At 50.3% G+C, this 22,354-nt stretch overlaps 1 protein-coding gene across 6 annotated transcripts in view; it reads right to left on the bottom strand.

Annotated features, from left to right (window-relative positions):
- zmiz1a (zinc finger, MIZ-type containing 1a) overlaps nt 1–22,354 on the bottom strand; it is a 59,463-nt gene that overhangs the window by 13,958 nt on the left and 23,151 nt on the right. For 3 of the 6 annotated variants that reach the window (XM_037466541.2, XM_037466542.2, XM_037466540.2), the window contains exons 3-5: nt 13,278–13,386; nt 10,555–10,668; nt 7,992–8,097 (exon numbers count right to left, since the gene is read on the bottom strand). In XM_037466541.2, coding sequence (XP_037322438.2) covers nt 7,992–8,097; nt 10,555–10,668; nt 13,278–13,346 — 289 coding nt within the window. In that variant the 5' untranslated portion in view covers nt 13,347–13,386. Of the gene's footprint in view, nt 1–2,676; nt 3,383–7,991; nt 8,098–10,554; nt 10,669–13,277; nt 13,387–22,354 lie in introns of those variants that run through there. The other 3 variants (XM_037466546.2, XM_037466544.2, XM_062566740.1) reach the window with 2 other exon arrangements.

Here is a 22,354-nt window from a genome sequence, read left to right on the forward strand (position 1 = left end):
TGTGCTGTGGGTCGGGCCTAGTCCAACTGAGCTAGATTTCAGGCTTGCTGCTAAGATGAACATGTCTTACCATAGCATTTAAAGCAGCTTTAAATAGTCATTCTCATGACTAATATGCTCTCACTCGGTGTGCTTCTATGCAATGAAGGACTGCAGCGGACAAGGAGGCAAAAGCTTGTGTCCTACTTAATCCATTTCCAAATGTATTCAGCAAAGGAATGAGTGGTATATAACATATTCCCACATTTATTTATAATCTCAAAGCACACTTTACACCCTAAAGAACTCCCTCTGTGAAGTAACAACAAAAAGTGCCCTTTCCTGAATTTCCCCATTCCCAGTAAAGTCTTAGTCTTGGCCTAAGCACTCCTCATTGTATTTTTGTTTAAAATAAAAAATGTCTTCAACAGTTTATGTAGCACCTTCGTAGTACGGTGGAGGTGAAGCACCTTCCACAGCAGCATCGCACAACTGGCACCTGCACATGACCGTGCATCATCCTCACACATAAGCAGGTAAAAGTAAACCAAGTACACATTGAAGCACATCCACGGGACAAAAGCATACGTACTGAAAAAGAACAAAGAGTTAAGCAAATGCAGGAGGGGAAAAACACAAAAAGCGTGCGTTGGCGAGTGAACAAACGCACTCTTTGTGAGTGTGCGCTCATTCGGGCCGAGCGCCCCGCACGGCGAGAAAGAGCGTCGCAGGGAGGCGAGCCGTGAATGAACTATTGTTACCAACCACGCGCTGCTCCTCACCACTGGAGAGCAACTGGTGAATATCACGCGGCTAATTATAACCAGACGCACTACTCGCATGCGCTTCCTTTGCACCTCACGGCGCCGTTTCCCTTCGCTGAAACCCTGTGTCTGAGAAAAACACTGATTCCAGCTGAGAATGTGTAAAGGGAGAATGTCTCGAGGTGTGGCCGTGAGGCGACGTCAACGCACTTTGACGGAACCACTAATAAGACATGGAAGTGATTAACAAGACAGAAGAATGTTGCGAGTGCTTCCTGCGAGAAGACGGAGTGGCCCTGAGGTGGTGCTGAGGGCTCCACCCTCCTATCAATACCCAGCATCAGTTTGTCATAGCAGGAATTCCTCTCTCTCTCTCTCTCTCTCTCTCTCTCTCTCTCTCTCTCTCTCTCTCTCTCTCTCTCTCTCTCTCTCTCTCTCTCAAAGCGACCTCTGTAACGCGTCTTAACTTTGTCACCTGCTTCTCAGTGGGAGGAGGGAGGGATTATCGAGCAAAGGCAAATGATTCACACACACACAAAAAAAAAAATAGCAGAGACAAGTTGCACAACAAAAAAGAGAAGAAAGGAAGAAAAAAAAAGAAGCGTGGGCCGCTCAACGTAAAGTCCAAAGTCAAATGTCACAAATGAGTCACTAACCAGCCCCGTGGGGAGCGCTCAGGGAGCACTCACAGAAGTGTATGCGTGTGTGAGGGGGGGGGGGGGGGGGGATAAGTGACATAAGCAAAGCTCTTGAGCCGCAGAGTAAGGAAGAAGTGACTGCGACGTTGAGGATGCAGACGGTTTCAGCGGTTGACACCCTGCTTACAGGAAGTGCTGCACCTCCGCTGGAGGCCGTGTCGTGTTGTAGTTGGTGTTGTCGTTGAGTGGTCCGCTGTAAGGTCCGGCACACATTCCTTATTTTAACTAGACACCGACGGGTACATGTCGTACTTGTGACGGAGGGAGACAACGGAAGCGGGCCTGTGTGTTGGCTGACTACATTGTGCTTCCATGACTACGCTCCCCCCTGCCTCTCTCTCCTCTAATGAGCGGACATGCAGGCAGGCGCTGGCTCCCGAGCGCAGGTTGACGACTTCACGGATCCACGGGCGGGAAAGTGGGTCAGCTTCTCCTGACAGAGAAGAGCATACACTGAGGCGCAGACACATGCACTCTACACCCACGTGGAATACTGCTTCTTTTGGGGAAGCTGTGGTCGAATGCGTGACGCTGCCTGGTCGCTGGGACAGAATGCTACTCCTGCACGTCATTGGAGTCACTTGTTCAAAACTAACTCAATCTAAACCGAAAACAAAACCTAAAACTGTTTGTTCTCATCTCCTTGTGAGCACCAGGTCATTATTTTAACCTGCTACAATCCAGGATTCCCATGAACCTATGCCTGACCTGCAATCCCACTGTAATACCAATATCTCTCCAAATGCTCGTGTTACAAAACACAAAGAGCAAAGCCTTACCACCACGTAAACCGTAACGCGCACAGAGCCCAGAATTTAAGCCACCAAATCACCAATACACAAAAACCCGATCAGAATAACTGTGTGACAGGACAGCATGTAGGTCAACCCGTGGTCAGCTGAGCTGCCCTGATCCCGTCGTGTGTGAGCAGCCACTGCTTTGGACTGGAAAAGATAGATGTACGGCCTAAACAACGGTTGCAACAGAAAGCAGAGTTGAAATGAAAACTTTTGCAGACTATGCAAGAAGAAATATTTTACACTTTGAAAAGGGAAAACAAGACAAGTTCTGCTTGAGTCATTTCTAACTGTGTTACCCTCAGATGGCCTGATGGCCCCCGATCTCGCCCCATGCGTGCAAACATGCTCAAATAATATACCAGGTAGCTTTGTGTGGACGTACACACATGGACACCAGACGCACGCACGCACACACACACACACATACATACTTACCCAGAACCAAGCAAAGTCCCTGCACATCTCATCTTATTCCCTTCATAGTGCAGAGAAAAGACTCAAGTGTCACAAATGCTCCAGTTTCCGCAGAGGCCAGGGGCAACTCTCAAAGCGTTTGCTGCTTCCAAGCCTCCTGCCTGCGCCTTACCACTCGCACTCTCTGCACGTATCCGTTACTCTGCTCACTCTTCCTCTCCTTCTCACTCACTTACTTACTTCCTCCCCTGTCTTTATCTCTTCCTTTCTTTTGCACTCTCCTTCCGTCTCACTCTCTCTTGCTCTCTGATCTGTCGTTTCCCCTTGTCCAGCTTCTGCACAATGCACATCAATTATTCAGAGGCAGTCTCCCGGTTTCTCCGGCTCATCCAATCAGAGCGGGGCTCAGCACTAATGGGCTCCTGCTGTACCTGCTACCGGCTCCAACACACTCTCGAGACTGCAGGGGGGTGGGTGTGGGTGGGAGGGAGAGAGAGAAATAGACGGAGGGAGCGGAGGAGACAGCCGAGGGAGGAGGGAGGACGAGAGGAAGCGATAAAGACGGCGAGCCGACGCAGACAAACAGGGGCAGAGACGGAGATGGCAAGATATTCCAGATGTTCTCACCTCTGTCGTGAGCGGCTGTTATTGATGTGCTCTGCCTAGTCTGTGGAGCGCGCCGCTGCCCCGTCTCTCTAAGTTGCCATCACACACACACGCACACTCAAGACGATGCAAACAGAACACGCATGCATAATCTGACAGTGTGTCAGGAAGGGGTAAAAAAAAAAAAAAAAGGAAACACACATTCTGCACGCTCAGATTGGGTGGAGCTTATCTTACAGAAAGCCAAAACGTGAGCGAGGAAGTGGGAGAAGACGGAGGTATGAGATGTAAAGCTCGATCTACATATAGAACATAATAAGCCACATCACAGGGTCGGATTCCTGCCTGTGGAACAATGTAACCTGACAACGTCCCCTTGTCTTCATTAGAGGCCACTTTGTAAATCCAACTGACACATCAGAGACTCGCGCAACGTCGGAGCGCAACAGAATTAAAGCAGAGCCCAGATGAGGGTGAATCAGAGTTCATCTGGTCTCCGCCCGCCCCTCACATCACAGAACGAGGGGACGAAAACTCTGCGTGGAAGAACAGGAAAGGGCCGAGATTGTTTGTTGCCCTCTCTCCTCTCCACCTGAAGGCTGGGAGGCGCGGTGCGGCCCGCGGAGCGCGGGGGGGGAAGCCCGCTGGCCTCGTGACATCAGAGGGAAGCCGTCTTTTGTGTGACAAACGCGCTCAGTCATCGGCGGCTTCACAAATGGCCCACGCAGAATGGAATCAGAGACAACAAGGGACGCCATTGTTGGGACAGAAATATGTCTTGAAAAAGGGTTTAACTGAAAGTCCCCTGGGGATGATTGGATGGGTGGGGGAAGGGGGTTTGAGTCCTGAGGTGTGGGTGCCAGATCACTCAACCCTGAACAAAAGGGGGATTTAAATCATTTGCTCATCCGGTTTTGACAAGAACAAAGTTTCCTGTGTTTGGGGGTGCAACCGCTGGGATATTACCAAAATGAATTTACTTGCAACTGTGTAAACCAAACCAATTAAGTAGCAAGTGACAAAGGACCCAATCAGCAAATGCAGCTACCCTAATAAGCAGTTCCCCATGAGGTCCATTTCTATAAACCTAACTGGGAAGTTCTGAGGGGTAGTTTTGGGTTGCAAAGAGGTTTCATCATCTAAGGCGAACCACTGGAGAACGTCAGAGGAGAGGCCCGCCTGCTAAAAATAAACCCTGTTTCCTGTTAATAATTCAGCCCGCTGCTCTTACTCAGCAGTAATCAAATATAAAAGTCTGTAAGGTTGATTGGGTCAGTAACAAAGGATGCCTACACCTTCCTCTAGTTCTACACACGCAGCTCAAAGTTGGAAAGAAAGACAGGGTGAGAAAATCAATCAAGTGAAAGTAAATTGAGACAGATGACAAATGAGGCGCTTGTGTGTGTGTGTGTGTGTGTGTGTGTGTGTGTGGCCCTCCCACACTGGGAAATTAGTCGACAAAGTCTAATGGCAGTGCTTATTTTTACCTGAATTATGGGAGTTTTGAGTTGAGTGTTTGTGTGAGCGGTGGGTGTGTGTGTGTGTGTGTGTGTTTGTGGGCGAGTTACAGCCACACCCAGGAAGTCTTCTGTCCCTGTTGACACAGCGCAGTGGCCGTTGTCCCGAGATCACTCTCCTTTGACAGCTCGAGCGCTCACAATCACGCTGTTCTTGCTGGGACAATTTATTTTTAATGTCAGATGCGTGTGGGAAATCTACAAGCCACCCGGGGCAAAGAGCTAAGCTCGTCTTTTTTCTTCATCTTCAAACACTTAATCAGCTGAAGAGGGACTAAAAAACTAAAAAAAAAAAAAAAGCATCATAATGATAAAGGAATCACTCGTGAATCTTAACCTTTCCGATAACATGTGACAGCAAAAGAAGTGATTGAATCATTACATCTCTGACAACAACAAGCAACAAGCAGAAACCTGACTTAACCATTAAAGGTTTCAAAGAAGATGGCGATCATTCCAGGGAGCAGCTACCTTTAATCCAGAGCGTGTCAAGTCATGTTGCAAACACAACAGACAAACTGAGTCACGCTTTACTTTCATCTGCTTCCAACCTTAACATCGTCAAGAAGGTCAAAAATAAATAGGATCTCTTGTCATCATGACAATTACTTAGGTGTAATACTGCTGCCCAGAGAGAGAAAAGGCTTGGTGACGGATTCGGAGGAAGGAAAGGCTGAAACCCTGGAGAGATTATTTGCCTAATCTGATTATATGTCTGCTGAACTTCACGGTAGCCCGATACAGCTCAAAGTCTATTAGGGATTGGTGTGTTAGTAGGTCAGCAGCTCACCTAATTTCTAACGAGCCTCTCGGCCAGAAGTTCTGCCGCCGACCACAAATTATCACGGGAATGTACACGGCTCGTAAGAGGATTTAAACATCCACTATTGGAGTGTGACGCCGCCAAACTCAACGATGCTAGCTGCTAGTATGCTAACGGCGCAAATGCTAGCTCGCCTAACAGCGGATGAATCTCCTCACTGGCTGATTCCAGATTAGAGCGGCGCGCTCATCCTTAGGGCCTCCGTGCAGGCTCACAATCCCCAGGCAGCTCTTTGGGAGCAGTTTGCTGTTGCTGGAAAATCTCCCCAATGCGCTCAGGACAGGTCTCACAGGGCAGCGGTTTAATTGTTGGGAGGAGTGAAAGTTTACCTTAAAATGAAGACACTGACGCACACTTATTTTTAAATTTGAGATGGAGAATATTTTTTTTACAGTTTTTTTTGTTTAAAAAAGGTTGTACCATCATTTGTTTCCGGTTTCATTTTCTACTGAACTGAGTGTTTCCAATTTACCCGTCGTTACCGTTGCAAAATCTCAAGTTATCAAACTGTTAAAAGAAAAAGGAGGGTAGCAATAATTGCTTCATTATTTCCATTTTGACTGACGCTACGAAAATAAAAAGGGTCGGTGTGATGGACCTGCAGTCTTAAGAGCCTGAGTCCTCCCCTGAGGAGCCCGCAGAGAGCCTCGCAGACCGCTTGGCCCTCGCCTGGGCTCTCGGGTGTCAGATGCGCGGCCCTCTGTCGCCAAGCAGGCTGTCGGGAGATTGTGCTGCGCTTGCACAATCCCAAACACACATTCATGCGTGTGCACGCTAACATACACACGATACAGACGGATCTAACAGAGCAGAAAAACGCCTCCCTGCGACCTTGTTGATGCATGATGAGAGTGTCTTTGTGGAGTGTGCATCACGTCTCCGTCTCTGTCCACCCTGCCCCCCCAACGGCCTTGTAAGGAGGAGTAAGAAGGATGGTCAGTGAGATAGATCTGCACTGAGTCACATCGGCTTTTTACCCCCCCCCCCCGCGACAGCCTGCCTGCCTTCCTCATGTGACGACTGGCCGCATCCGCCCTCCTTCCCCCAACCCCACACCCGCATAATTACACCAGAGTTCCCATTTGTCCGCTGTGCATAAACAGCTTTTCCTGAAACCCGGTGCTGTCTTCTATTAGATCCCAGAACCATCAGCGGGGCCTGAGGATGATTCTGACTGTCAGCCGGGCTCAGACAGCCGGCCGATGCCTGCACAACAATCACATTATCCCGACACAGGAACACAGACAGAGAGAGAAATACGGCAATCAATATCGCAAACCGACGTCCGTCTGACCGCCCCGAGTTCCTCCCGACAAAATGCTCCCCACCGCGACTGAAAGAGGATATTCAGCTGGAGCGGTGTTCATACTGTTGTGTGAGCAGCAAACAGCAGTCTCATGAGAGGACTTCTTTGATAAAAAAACCCCCCCAAAAACATAGGGAACCAAACCGTTTAATCAGAATGTTTGCTTGGGTGAGGTCAGACACGAGGGTTCTTCTTCTGTCTCTGACTGGCTGGTTACGACTTCGTAGGAGCAAAGTGAGCGGTTCAGCAAACATCAGCGACACCTCCCCAGCCATCCATCTCTCTCTCCTCTGTCCCGCCTCTGCACATTTCTCTTTGACAAATGCACAAGAACAGGCCGCTCTGGCAAAACCGTGGGAGGTGGGGATGAGGAGGTATGGATCGGGGATTGGATCTGATAGATAAATGTCTGAGGATAGCATTACTGCGCACTCTTTCTCTCTCTCTCTCTCTCTCTCTCTCGCTACCCTTGTGTGCACAAGCGCTCATGCAGGCTCGTGTGGGAAAGACTGTTGGAGTGGAGCGTTTTTTTTTGTTTTTTTTGTGAGGCCGCCACCCGGACAGCTCATCTCGATAGCACATTAATGTTTAATGGCAACTAAAAATATCTGACATTACAATGCTCCGTGGGCTTTTACCGCGATGTCTGCGGTCGCAAAATCCAGCAAACCACCAGCTCCACGGTCAACTGGTGTGTTTTTAAGGCATCGACGAGAACAAAGCGGTATGCAAATGAACAAGAGTCTTGTTAGTGTAATTACAAAATTCTCCCTGACATCCTAATGACCCTTATGTGGCAATCCAAACATTCCAAGCAGCTATTCGGTGCATCCACGTAATGAAGTAATGAAGGACCCCGACTTAAGCCACGCAGCTGTTGTTTAAATCGATTCATTTTGTGGAGAAAAAAAAAAGTGGATAATTACAGCATGAAGAACAATGAGCACTTTGTCGCCTCCGTCTCGCAAGTCAACGGCGGCAAATGGGTCGATGTATGAAGCATGCGTGCGTCTGCGGGGGCGGGGCGAGGAGGGGGGGGGGGGGGGGGGGGGGGGCGTTTTAGCAAAGTGCTGCTGGGTCTTACCTGCAGATTTGGGAGTGAATTTGTCCCTGTTGGCAGCACACACAGCCAGCAACCTGTAGCCCAGATCCAAGTCGTACCCCTGCTGAGCAGCGACGCGACTCACCACCTGGGGAAAAAAGGGCGAGGCATTCTTTAGGCGCTTTCAAAATAGCATTGTTTTGGAATCAAGATGCCATTTAAATACATAATTTAATTTGAAAAAGTTGTGATTTATCTGTTTTTATGTGTCTGTCCATCTTTCTGTCAGATATTGATGCTCAATCAACAGTGAGCCATAGCCGAGGCATCTTAATCCTTCCACTTTTCTGCCTCGCGTTAGTATTTTGAGCCAGTGCGGTCGCTGAACTTCATTTTCCTTCAGACAAACACGCATTCAAAACAAACAGGGTGGGATTAATGTGGAGCCTGCAGTCTGGATTGCTCCAGTGGTCCACGGTCAGGACAAGTCTGACGACTGAATCCGCCCCCACGAGAGGCGAGGCCGCCAAACCGCACAGTCATCCGAAAGGTCGTCATCACCAAAAGAAGCCCGCTCTCGGCACCAGGAGTGAAACCAGTTTGTCGTGGACCAAAAGTCGTGGAATACGAATCCTCCTTTTCCCTCCGAGAGGAGCCTGTCCTCAGCTGTATGGTTTCAATAGTCCTTTCGTGCCAATGACTTCGAAAAGAGGTGCAACATTTATGGCGGGAGCCTCCCAGACATTAATACAACGTTAGAGGCGACGCTGAGTTAAACAGGACTCTGGGGTAAATCATTAGAAAAGAAACCCCTTTTTTGCTTTTATCTGCTTACAGATGGCAACTCTTCTGCTCCCTCTGACCTCAAAACACACATTACCAGTTAACAAGGTCAGCTGGGGCGCCTTTTAGAGAGCCAACATAACAGCTAGCAGTGATCATAAAGTGCCTGAGTCATATGAAAGAAACACTGTGGGAATGATGTCGATAAACAGGGTTCATTTGATTACCACCCTTAGTTAAGAGACGGCAATATAAAATGTAACCTAATCATAGCACATTTATTTTAAGCTGTTATGAAGATTTTCTTTTCGCCCCGGGATAAATTGCTCACAACACAATATATTAAACCGAGGCGTATCATGCAAACAACGTCGATCCTGACAAACAGCCGAACTCTCTCGCTGTCAATCGTTGAATTTCCCCACGTGAGTGAGTCTGCAGCGTCGGAGGCCGGCACAGATTCAACCAGTGTTTCACCTCATGAGCCGCTTTCAGCCTGATCTCCCTCCGAGGACGCACAGCCAGGCCCGTATTGCTGTCAGTGTGAGAGCGGTGCTCTATAAGAGGTGCTCCGGGGTTACTGGGTCACTGGTGTTCTTGCTTTTCTGTTTGCCGGAGGGAAAACTAAGCAGCGGGTTGCGCGGTTCATTTCTGCTTGTTTTCCCTGTGTGAAAGACAGCTCCCGTCGAACTAAGAAAACTAAAATAAAGTGGATGTCTGTCTGCACCGACATCATCACCGTCACTCACGGCGACGCACTCTACGCAAAGAAAGAAGAAAACGCACATTTTACTGGCCACGGAGCCGACACGTGCGCGATGTACAGGGAACAAGACGAACTCCCTGACAGAATGCGAGGACTTGTTGCACGCTGTAATTCTCCAGATAAGGAGCCGCTTGCTCTCTGAGTCCGATGAAATAATTCACCCAATGGAAACCGCTCGCTCCCCCCCCACACACACACACACACACACACACACCCTGCATGCTGAGAGGGATCTCGGTGGCGGGCTCTATTGTGTCGCTCTTTATCAGCCTTTAAGAGGCTTTTATTGTGATTTACACATTAATGAGCATTTATCTGTTTGCTCGCGCTACCACTCCAGCCGGGGACAATGTTCCTCCAAGCGCTTCAAAGGCCTGATCGCAGCGATAGACGCATGAAACTTTCCATTCTCTCCTTTAAAGCCTCTTTCACACATGTGACTGTGTCTGTACGTGCGCGTGTGTGTGTGTCTGTGTGTGTGTGTGTGTGCGTGCGTGTGGGGGTGTGAGTGTGTTATTTACACCCGGTGCTGGCCAGCTCTCTGGCCCTGTGCCCAGATCGATAAATGGTAGCCGGTGAACTGACTGGTGATAGCTAGGGGTGACTGGGTACCCACAGTCCTGTTCAAGCCTCTTTATTTCATTTGTGTGTGTGTGTGTGTGTGGGGGGGGGGGGGGGGGGGGGGGAGGGGGGAAGCAGTGGGTGACAAGGACTTTAACCTCTGTCACTGGTCCCTTACGGCCTGAGCAGCAGCTGCCTTGGATAAATGTTGGAAACAGACGTGGTGGGACTAAAGCCGGCTACGAGCGCCTTTCAACCCAATTTAAAAGGGAACATTTTTGTATAATTTACGTACCGAATGTCAATTTGACTACGACATTAAGCTGGTTTTGGCTGTCGCACCACATTTGTTAACTTTGATCTTAAAAGTAAAAAAAAGAAAAGAAAAATGTGGAGACCAGTCTTTTCCCCGCAAAAAAAAAAAAAAAAAAGAATGACTGTTTTGCTCACCTCTCCTAAAAAACCCAGCGAAAACCATAATTACTGTTTGCATACCGTCAGACATCCCATGAGACTCTGCTCGAAAGGTCGTTGGAACGCCCGGGGATCTCCACACCAGTCGAGCAGCTCTGTGGCCGCCGAGTGGAAGTTGGCCGGGTTCTGTAAGTGCTGCGCAAACACGGGGGAGAAAGGAGACGGCCGTTAGAAACACTGGGAAATAATGGAGCGGCATTTCTTTCCACATCAAGTACAAATTGAAGAAACACTGAAGACCAAACAGTTTTTTGTTTTTTTTCGCAGGCCCCACACACTCTCCCTCCGAACTGCCTGGATTTTGACGTCTTGTGTTTCTGCACAACCCTGTGAGGACCTTGACTCCTTCCAGCGTAGCGCCCTCTCTGAGGCTCTGCTGCATTGTGGGGGGAACATCACACCCGTATCAACAATGATGCCAGTGTTTCCTCTTAATCTCTCCCTTGGAAACAGCCCCGGCCTTCACCCCCCCCGTGACCCACACGGCAACCAAAATCCTTCCCTCCATACCCCCTTCCTCCTCCTCCTCCTCCTCCTCCTCGCTCTTTCATTGCCCGTTTTTCGGAATGTAACCGAGGCCCGGCACCAGAAGTCCACCGGCTGGCTCGGCCGCTGACAAAGAAAACCACCTTGGTCCTGGCAGCGATGTGTGTAGACTCAATACTCGCCGCCGGGCGTGTTGTCTAATCTCTTTTCAGTCTCTGTGTGTGTCCCTCTCGCTTGTTCACTGAGGCCTAAAACAGTCCCAGTCTTTTCTTCCCAGTGTCTGAGGGCTACCCGCGCTGGCGGGCCACAATAAGCGTTTTTTTTTTTTTTTTTTTTTTTTTAAATTGGGCTCCCTTTTCTCCGTGGCTCAGGAGGTTAATAGCTCTGAAATGGGGCAGCGCTGCAGCTCGTTCCGTCGGCGAGATTGAGCCCACTTGAAAGCGTTTATTATTCTCATCTGGTGCCGGAGCGTCTTGTTGTTGTGTGTTCCTCGCGGAGAAGGTAGAGCCATTGTCTTTCAGGGGCAGCCGAGGTGAGCGTTTTTTTTTTTTTTTTTTTTGAAAGGACGGCTTTCGGGCGCCGCGAAACAAAAGGGGGGGGGGGGGGGGCTCTCGGGCGCGAGGCCTGGCGCTCGCCCCCCGTGGGAGGGGGGGGGGGAATCTCTCGGGGGCTTTCCAATGATATCATGAGCTTCAATCAGCTTCAAGAGGGAGGTCCTTGAGTGGCTCATCATTCTGGATGTGAAGATTAGCCACCGGCCGAGCGAGCTGCTGAACCCTCGAAAAAAAGGGGGGGTGGGGGGGGGGGGCGGACGATGGAGGTGGAGAGCAGCGAAAGAAATGCGAGAGATGCTCGCGCTGGGCGAGAGGGTTGGGCAAGAAACGGCTCCACATGAGTGACATAATCTGGCGCCGCCTTTAGTTTTTGTTGTTGTTGTTGTTTAGGGTTGGTAGGGGAGGTGGGGAGGGGGGGTTGGGGGGGGGGGTGGCTGAGTGGCAGTGATGAGGTTTCCAGCAGACAAAGAGCCAGATGCTTGACGGACGGCCCTCTGTGACATGATGGGCCGTCTTACCTCTTTTCCAGGTCAGCCTGGACTCGGGCTATTCCGTGCATACCTGGCTGAATGGAGGAAAAAAAAAAAAAAAAAACGGCACAACACCTGGCTCTCTGCCAGCAGCTTTCCCCAAAACCCGAAACAAACACCCGGCTGGCAGAAGCCGCCACGAGCTCAGAGCTCACTGACTTAACTCGCCGCCTTTGAAGACGGGTTTACTGCGAATTCTATTACAGCCGGAGTCGAGCAGTACATAAACCCGAGTGCAATTAGTGCATTTATTGAAGCTAGACGCGTTAACTCGGGCTATTTGGGGCCTATCAGTGACGCCTGCGAAAGTAATCGCGGCGGCTTTGTGAGGGGAGTGCAAAAAAAAATCAAAATCAAAATGAAAAAATAAAACTCATTTGCGGAAAAGCTGACAATTTGGGAGAATAAGTCTTTCCTGTGCTTTGACGTGAAGCAAGCAAGCTTCACATCCGCAAGAGCACTAAGGCAATGAGAGGCTGTTTAGACAAAGGGCGCAATGGTGCTCAGGAGTTCAGATAACAGAGAAAAGGGAAACGTCGCCTCACGATCGCGAGCTCCGAGCCCGCCGACATTCAACCGACTCGCCGTCAGTCACGGTGTCACACGCATGTCGGGAGCCACGGAGGATCACACCCACGCGGCGTAAACAAACAAGCCCACAGCCAGCCAGCGCTTACAGGCGATTAATCACAGGCAGAGGCGGGAGCCCCGGGGGTACGTCTGACTGTTCCGTCTGTATCTGTCTGCGAGGAGAACCTCCTGCACCCGAGAGCAAGGGGGGGGGGGGGGGGCGAGGAAGTGTCGCGTGCAAAAGCCACAACAAGGGCCCACGTTACGTCAAGAGTCAGGAACGTGATGTAAGGGAGCACAAGAAAGTGGAGCCTGTTGTAAACTCTTTGAAGTCTCTTCTCCAGATTTGCGGCTCTCTCTCTCCCTCCCTTCACCTCCCTCTCCCTCCCTCCCCCTCTCTGACCCTGTGCAACATGATCTGTGTGACTGCAGCTAATGGACAGAAAACTGATGCCCATATAAGGAGCAGAGACGAGAAAGGGCGACAGGAGGAGGAGGAGAGGAAATGCAGATTTTTGAGCCTTTGCCACCACAACCCATGACTGCATTTGATTGAGGGGCGGATGGTGGTCCACGGAGGCCTTACGGGGGTCTTTGCACGCACCTGTTTGATGCACTGCAGCCTGTCATTGGTCTGCTGGATGTGCCGGTCCATCGATGGTAGCGTGTTCATCTTGAGGTCTCTACCGGCACGCCATCAAAGGTTGCGTACTCTGTAAAGGAAGCAGAGGTACACCGGTTAGAACGGGTTCTTTTGTAGTGAACAGTTTGTAGCTCGGTCTCTTTGAAACGCTCGGCGCGCCTCAGCCGCACAATTTCAGTTTCTGGGGGCAAACGGGTGTTTTCAACAGAATGACTTGTAAACAGAAACAAAAAAATCTGTTTCCCTTTAAAAACAGCACACCTCACGGCCAAGAACACAGTAAGCAATGTTTTGCACGTCTTTCTTTCTGTGTGCATCTTTGTCTGATCCGACATCGAGCGGCAGAACCCGTCTCCGTGCTCGTGTTCATCAGCACATCTCGAAAAAAAAAAAAAATGGAGGCCCGGATTAATGGGCACCGTGCTGCTTTCGCCCTGTGTGTTTATCTCCATCAGTGTCGGTCCGCCTCACATTCCTCCGCACAAAAGGCGAACTGAGGGACCACAGGTGGGGGGTGGGGGGGGATCTAGAAAGCTGCTCAGCACTGATAAAGGGTCCCCCAAGACCCCATGCTGTGAGGAACAGAGCGAGAGTATGAATACGATGAAAGCATAGTGCACAGCCAGGGAGTTTTCATGTGTAATGCTCAGTCTGGTGGGCTTATCTTAGAAAGACTATTGCACACACTTTCTGTCTCTCTCACTCTGAGAAAGAGACACACACACACACACGCACTTAAGAGCATGTAAACACAAAAGCCAGAAAACTCACTTTGATTAAGCGTAAAGGTACAACTTCAAAGGAACACTTTGAGAATAAGAGTGTATTACTAATCCTCTGAGCTTAGGCATTACCAGAGTAGAATTACCTGGAGTGCACTTGCACAACGTCTTAAAACATCAGTGAGTGCATTGCTCGCGTGAGTACCGGGGAATTCTGGGGCAAGCGTGGTCAGGCGGCGGGCGGCCATGCGGCGGGCGGCCATGTGCTTCCCCGTCAGGGCCAAGCGGGCACGCCGCTGCATTTAATGCCCCCCTAAAATCGGCGGCCACATTCTGCAGGGCACGACAGGCCTCCCTGACCGAGCGTGACGTGACCACAGCTTTTTGGGTGGCCCAATTCGGCTGCGCCGTCTCCCCAGCGTCCAGCAGATGTCTCCCTCTCCTGCCGCCAACCGGCAAGTGTGTCTCCTTCGCTGCACACCCGGAGGGGCGAGTGGTCCAGAGAGGGCTCCTCTAAGCCCTGACGAGTGCTACAAATCCCCCTCAGCGGCCAGGCGGGCTCCACGGACCGCTAACTGGGTGGGGGGGGGGGGGGGGGGGGGCCCTGGTTGTTTTTGATTTCTTCTTCCTGCTGCTGGCCCGACACACACCGGCAGCACAAGACTGGGGGAGGGAGGAGGGAGAAATCCTGCCCTCTTTTACACCAAAATCAGCTCTTCTCTTTTTCCCCCGCTTTTGTGTTTTCATGAGGTCCAACACACGCACACGCACACACACACACATACACACACACACACACTAGTTCACACAAACGGGCCGTGCTTTTGTTAGTAGATGAAAAGACGGGGCCCTAAGGTTCTGAAAGGAAAACGAGTGAGCTGGAAATGCGACGGGGAGCGGCGTTGTAGCTGAGATAAGAAGTCGATCCACCTGACTGACGGACGGACTGACAGGACAACGCTTCTGTGGAAAAGTGGCGGAAGCCCTACGTCCTTGATTGCCATCGAGATAAAGCTGAACGTTTTCCTCTCCTCTTTTCCAGATGTTCTGCTTCAGACCTCTTCGGGGGCCTCTGCTGCTGCTGTTTGAGGATGCTGAAGACGAGGCCCCTGCTTGATCTTCATTGTTTCCGAAACATCTCAATCAGCTCCACTCGGCGCTGCCTGCCGGAGTTGCGAAGCGTTGGATTACACATCCAATTATGCCGTGCATAAGGCAACAAACCCTCATACAGTGGTGGAGGGAAAGGGGAGGGGGGGGGCTATGAATCACAGCGGAATAACCGCGAGTAACACCAGCATCCAAGGAGGCCCTCTGTCTCTTTCTCTCTCACCGTCTCCATAAACACACATCCACGTTTTGTTTCTCTCTTTTTCTCTTTCCTAAGCAAAACAAGCTGGGGGGGGGGTGGGTGGATGGGGGGGGGGGGGGGGGGAGTAAATGCTCAGAAACAAAAGCAAAGTAATATGAAAAGCACTGGGGTATGACAGGAAGGGGGCAAAGAGGGACAGAGTCAGCGGGGAAAAGAAACAGAGGGAAAATAAAAACAAGCTGTGTTGAAATGATCTTGTCATCGGCAGCAGCACGCACTTATTCTCACACACACACGCACGCACACACACACACACACACGCACGCACATGCACGTAGAGTGCGATCGCTCATACGAGTGATTTCTCATTTCAGACAAACGATTAGCACCTTTGTCGAGTGCAGCCGGCTTTGTGACCGTGCTGCTTGGTGGGAGTCACACAGGAGTCCATGATGCAGTGTGTCGGAGCGCATCAGGTGCACGGCGGGGAATTTGGTTGGAATGAGAATCCAGATATTAATATATGGATAATCCTTCATACTCATGGTATTAATATAATAGCAATATGTATGTAAAACTTCAGTATATACATTAATTATCCAGGCTATGATATACTGAATCACCTGTAAACTACCCCACTCCGAATAAAATTAAATATTTATCCCGTAAGGGGTAATTTTACGCAATTCATTTATACACATAATAAGGTGATAATAATCACTCTTTTGTAGAAAAATCGTTGGGGCAGTAACGTGTCCCACGGTTGGTCAACGTTCTGCAGGATTTCTCACACATTTGTCCTTCTACATTTTGGTCACGCTGTAGTTTAAGTGTGGAGGGATCAAAAAACATTCTATGAATAAATTGTTTTCAGTCTAAAGCTAAATAATGATGGCTTTGCATGCAAAACTATGTAAACAAACAAAATGAGAGCATTCAATCCTGTATGTAAAGTGTAGAGGGCAGTGCTGAACAATCTAAAAGGAGCAAGTCTGGCCAGAGATCATCTTCATTATTCAGCAAAGGTCTGAAAAGGGAGAACATAACTATTACTCCTTTCTGGCACACAGTGGGAGATCTTCTCCTCCTCCTCCTCCTCTTCCTCGTATTCAGTTATATGGCCACAGCTTTTCTTTCTCTCACTATGTGCCTTTTGCTCGCCCTATTTCTATAGCCCTCAGACATCATTAGAGCCACCCAGCGTGCGACTCCTTTTCCACCACCTTCCATTTTCCGTTCTATCATTTTCCTCTCCCCGTCCCTCATATCTCAACCCGCCTGCCACTCTCCTCCCTCCCTCCCTCCCTCCCTCCCTCCCTCCCTCGCGCTCCTTCCTGGGGCCCCGTGCGGGAGCTGCCATAACAGGAGGTGGAATGGATTCATTTGCTCTAATGTGGTCTGGGCTGCAGCGTGGCACGGCGCGGAGCGACACTTTCTCCCAGTGCACTCGGGGGGGCTGCTCCCCCCCCCCCCTCCCCTCTGTCTGCAGTTCATGTGTTTTCAAACAGGCCAATCAACACCACTCAGCTGTGCTGGCCTCTCTCTCTCCCCCTCACACACACAAACACACACACACACACACTATTATGCGTAGTGGCCATCTCCCACAGCCCAGAGAGTCCCCTTTTAGGCTCTCATTGCCTTCATGTCCTCCGGTCCAGTGCTCCACCTCTCTGTAAGCCTGCCTCCACCATCGCACCCCGGCATTTTCTGCCTTAATCCTCTCCTTCCGCCACTACCCCCCCCCCCCCCCACACACACACACACACACACCCCCTCCTCGTCCTTTTCTCTTCCGGCGAAGCCAACTATTGGCCACGTCGCTCCCCAAGGCCCTTTATAAAAACCCTGACAGCATTCCTCGACACACGGGGCTCCATAGAAATTCGAAGAGACTGGTCCCAGGGCGATGGAAACAAAATTTAAAAAAAAGATATACTCTAAATGTCGCTGTTTTGTTAGTCTTCCGTTTTAATGTGACAACCACATGAGCAGCGGGCAGCTATGTGACACCCAACACGGCCACGCAAACAGCTGTGAAGCGCCGACATGCGAGCCGTCTATAAATATGGAGCTTTAGTTGTTTAGTATTGCAGGTATGCGCCACCAGATACCCACCTACCCCCCACCCTCCCCACCAACCCCGGTAGCAGCCGATTATTTCACCACTCAATGTGTGAGATCAGGAAGAAAATAAAAAGCAGCATGCACTAAGTGAGCCCAGAGGTGCCCTCTCTGTCAGCTAAATATTACAAGGTGTGGAAGTGAAGGCTTTGATCATATTCGACGGTATTGCTTTAACAAGGTTACAGTTACACTGAACTAACCGCGTTAAGACACAAGGTTGACTTTAACAATCATTGGACCATGAATGAATCTATTGATTCTTCAAACACGCTGTTGACAAAGGTTTGAGTCGACTCATATTTCCTGCAGGGGCCTGAGAAATAAGGAACTCGGTGCTTTCCCACCACTCTGAGACATGGCAGGAGAGAGAAATGGACATTCACTCCACACCGGAATAAGCCCAGGTGTGCGAGAGGTGAGAAAGCCGCCGGGGGTTTGAACATTCTCCCCCAAGCGCTCGGTTTTCATTCCCGACGCAACCGCAAAGTCCGACGCACCGCTCCCCAGTCAATGTGCCGTGCGCCGTTAATGCGACCTTTCAAACCACCGCTTTAAACCGCAACGGGGCTTTTCCTTTCCTACACGAGAGTACTTCTCAACCACAATTTGCCCCCTTAATATCTTAACCACGAGGAAAACATGCCACACGGCCTCCTGAGTGGCGGCACCATGTCATCGACATGTCGGTCCGCTCCAGTGCCATTGGACATTGCTTTCTCTTTTTATATCCCTGTGTGGGGGCCCGGGAGCCCGCGTCCTGGTTATCCGTTGTCTCGAGTGCGTTAACGGGGGGGGGGGGGGGGGGGGAAGGCCGTCTTTCTGAGCGGGACGTATGAAATCAGGTCATCCACCAGCGCAGTAGAGCTCGAGCCTCATGCGGTGAATGAATGAACTCCTTATTCCATAGAATGTTCCAGTTGCTGAGGACTATAAATACCAGCTGGAGAAGATTGGGTCCTGGCTGCCACATATGATTTTTCCACAGTCACGAAAGGCAAGATTTTATCACTCGCGATGCACAAGGGATGAACAAACGCTGGCGCGTGTGTGTGTGTGTGTGTGTGTGTGTGTGTGTGTGTAAGGCCTTCGTCATTGACCAGGACCGTCACGAGACTACCTTCAAAATACGGCGCCCTTTCAGCGGGAGCCCATGAATCTTGGAGGCTTTTTCAAACAGGAATAACAGCCGTCTAGCGATATACGAGGAGGCGACAGTGCATCCGAGGCGAGAGGAGGAGGAGGCTGATTGACGGTGCAGGCTGACAGGCTTGTGTAAAGCTAACCTCATGGGCCTGACTTAGCTCACCTCACCCCCCCCCCCTTTCCCCCCCGACCACCGAATGGATAAACTGACAAATTCCATGTCCTTCGGTTTCAGCAAACGGGCAAACTGCTGATCCAAATGCAATTAAACAACATCCAACGGGGGTGAGCATAAGGCATCGATGTATGGCAGCATACGAAAGTGTGGAAAGGAGAAAACCGAGGGACAGGCTTACAAAGAGTGAGTGTGATTCAATCTGCTCAGTAAGCCATGAAATGGTATTGGTGTCATTAGGGAGAGCAAAAATATATCTGTGCCAGTCCGCCCTCTATTCCCCTTGTCTTTGACACTCAAAAAGCACGATCTCTACAAAAAAGAAAAACAGGAAAGGCATCGCCTCTTTGCACTTGGCTGAACAAAACGACCTACAGCACGGCGGCGCCTGTCAAGCGACCTTTATTTCTCCCTCTGATCTCTGATGCAACAAATCCCATTAACCATTAACGTAAAAGAATTATAATCCTACGCATTTCCAATTTGAAATCCTGCTGGAGTCACACACATTGCAGCCGGCACAGCAGAGAACAAGAAGAAAAAAAGCCCTTATTTACTCATCACATCCCCACAAAACTGATCGACAGCACACAATAAATTCTGTGCAATAAGACACATTCCGCCGATGACCCATAATCCGACTAAGGGAAGTATATATTGCTCTGACAGACCTCCTTGCACACCTCTGTGTGTGTGTGTGTGTCAGAGTGAGGGGTATGAGTAGCAAAGAACACAAAACATCTGCTAGCTGTGAAAATGAAACAGCCTAATGGTGTACACCGAGTGGCGGTTTCAAGCACTGAATCCAGGCAGGTACTATTTGGCACGGTGAGCTATGAAAAAAAATAAAATAAATAAGAACACGTTGAAAGGCTGATGTGCTTCACTGCGGCTTTCACGGAAACATAAAAAACAACAAAAAACGACCCTCTCAGCGCCACAAAGCCCTCCACCGGTGTGTGCGTGTTTATTTGTGATCTCGAGCATCGTTATACAAAGTCCACCCTATCAGCTTATCTTCACGCATGCATGTGTGCAAAACATGTCGAAATGGTGTCGACACAGCAGGCAGAGACAGAAACACACACATCTCCCAGCCTCCAGAGGCTCCGATATGTGTGCGTTCTTTTGCTCTAAAATGTTATTCGACTGTGGCTCTGCTTCTATTTTTTTTGGGGGGGGGGGGGTTGAGGTATGTGAAAAGGGGGAGTGCAGGCGGACGAGACAGCCGAGCAGACGGGAAGAGAGAAAAACACTCGTGCAACATATTACATGCAGGACAGACAGAGAGAGAGAGAGATGGCGAGAGGTCATCTCCGGGTAATTTCTTTTGGTCCTCTCCGAGCGCGCACACACACACACACACACACACACACACACACACACACACACACACACACGCACACACGCACACGCACGCGCACACAGGGAGCAGGTAAACCAATTACAGTGTGACATGAATCACTAAACCTACAGGCGGCCAAACGGCGGGCTGAGTGCGGGTCAATCCCGAGCCGCAGCCAGAGCTCCTCCCCTCGCCCCACATCTGGAAAAGGAACCGTTAAAAGGCTTTGAAGGAAAATGAACGTAATTCCTCCCCCCCCCCCCAGCCAGGAGATCCTGTGAGGTTTCGGACAGTTTTTGTCTCATGTCTCACACAGATCTGGAGGTTGAGTGATGGTAACCCCCCCTCCCCACTTTGCCTCCTTCCACCATCGCAAACAAAAAAACAAACAATAGTTGCTTTTGAGGAGGCACGAGGTTGGATGTCACATCACGACGGATGTCAACGCCAAGCGGAAGTCTCCAGGGGACGGTTATGAGTATTTACACGAAAACGGCTTATGCAATTACTTTAATTTCCCTTTAATCTCCCGACGGCTGTCAAAGCGATGTCGCGTCGGGCCTCAGTCACGGCAACGCCGCGGGCTTCGACACGACGCAGACGAGGGGCACAACTTGTAATTAAACCATCTACTGGGGGTCCCTTTCTACGTGGCAAAAAGCCGTCATCGGCCGAGTTGATGCTAAACTGACACCGGCGTCATGAAGGGATGAGAGAGAGAGAGAGAGAGAGAGAGAGAGAGAGAGAGAGAGAGAGAATGACAGGGAGCGGGATTGGACTGGATTAGATATCGCTTTGGCACTCGGTTGTGTTTGATGTGGCCCTCGGTGTGCGTTGTAGATTTGGAAAAGTAAATATTGGATGAAGGGCGTTCTGGTGTTGGTCCGGGTGCTGTTTCTGAATGTGAGCAGCCAATAAAGGAGGCGGGGGGGGGGGGGGGGGGGGGGTGGAGGGGGGCGAAGTGGCCAGAGAGCGGAGGGGAAGCCCGTGCCCCCCTCAACGCGTTTACCAGCAGCACCAGGTCTTCTAATGCTTGCTCAGCGGGTAATGATAGCTCTCTCCTTGGCTGTAGATCAGTGTGCACTCTCATGTGTTCTCTCTCTCTCACACACACACACACACACACTCTCACACACACACACACACACAGCAACATGTTGCTGGCCCTCGGAATCGAAAAGGGCCTCTGAACTGCTCTCTGAGAGCCACTAACTGGCCATTTGCACCTTCTGGCTCCGCTGGAAGAGGTCCTCCTTCCTTACGGTCACAAACTCCTCCTCCCCCCCACCCCCCTTCCTCCTCCTCCTCCTCCTCCTCCTCCCCCGTCTGCACTCCATCACACCCGCTGCTCGCTTATCCTGCGGCCGTCTGTCTGTTTCGCCCCAAAATGTCTCTATCTTTTTCCCCCTCCATCTCTTTTGTCTTCCTTCCATCTCCACCCTCTTCAACTGAGACCCACGTCTCCTCTCTTTTCAGCAGTGCCCCCCCCTCCTCTTTCCTGACTCCTTCCTCCCTTCCTCCCACCTCCTCTTTTCTCTCTCTCTCTCTCTCCATTCCTCTGGCCCTAAAACCAGCCCCTCGGCTGCCCGCTTGCGCTCACTCTGATGGCTGTTACCATGACAACCCTGTTCTTTCAGCTCTTGCAAAATAATGAAGACAATGTGTTTTCCATTTAGATGAGTTTTCTGGCGCAGCGGGGAGATATGGAGTGTCCATCTTGCTTCTTCTTTCACTGCGGAGGAAATGTAATAAAAAAGGGGTTTCTAACCTCTCTTTCTCTCTGACACTCCTTCACACTCCCTCTACCTATGCACGCACACGCACACACACACACACAAACACAAGTGTGGGTGCTGTGTGAGCCAGCAGGGTGGTAAAGTGAGCTCAGTGTTTTCTTACCACAGCGGAGAGAGCAGCAGCAAAGGGTAACGTCTGGCTGGTGTTGCAACAAAGCACATCATCTGCAGCGCGTGTTTGGCTCTGCGGAGGCTCGCCGTCAATGTCAAAAAAATAAATAAAAAAAACGCCTGACTGACAGGTGGGGATTGGCTGATTAAAAGAACCGCTATGAAACCGGTGGCCAACTTGTTCTGCGATAGATTTCTGGCCGCATCCTGACGGTGATAAACTGTGAACATCAAGTCTTATTTGGGAATTCTCGGGGACTTATTGATGATCTTTTTACAGCATAATGCTCCAGAGCGGTAATAAATG

Source organism: Pungitius pungitius, chromosome 13 (assembly GCF_949316345.1).
Source record: "Pungitius pungitius chromosome 13, fPunPun2.1, whole genome shotgun sequence".
Classification (NCBI taxonomy): domain Eukaryota; kingdom Metazoa; phylum Chordata; class Actinopteri; order Perciformes; family Gasterosteidae; genus Pungitius; species Pungitius pungitius.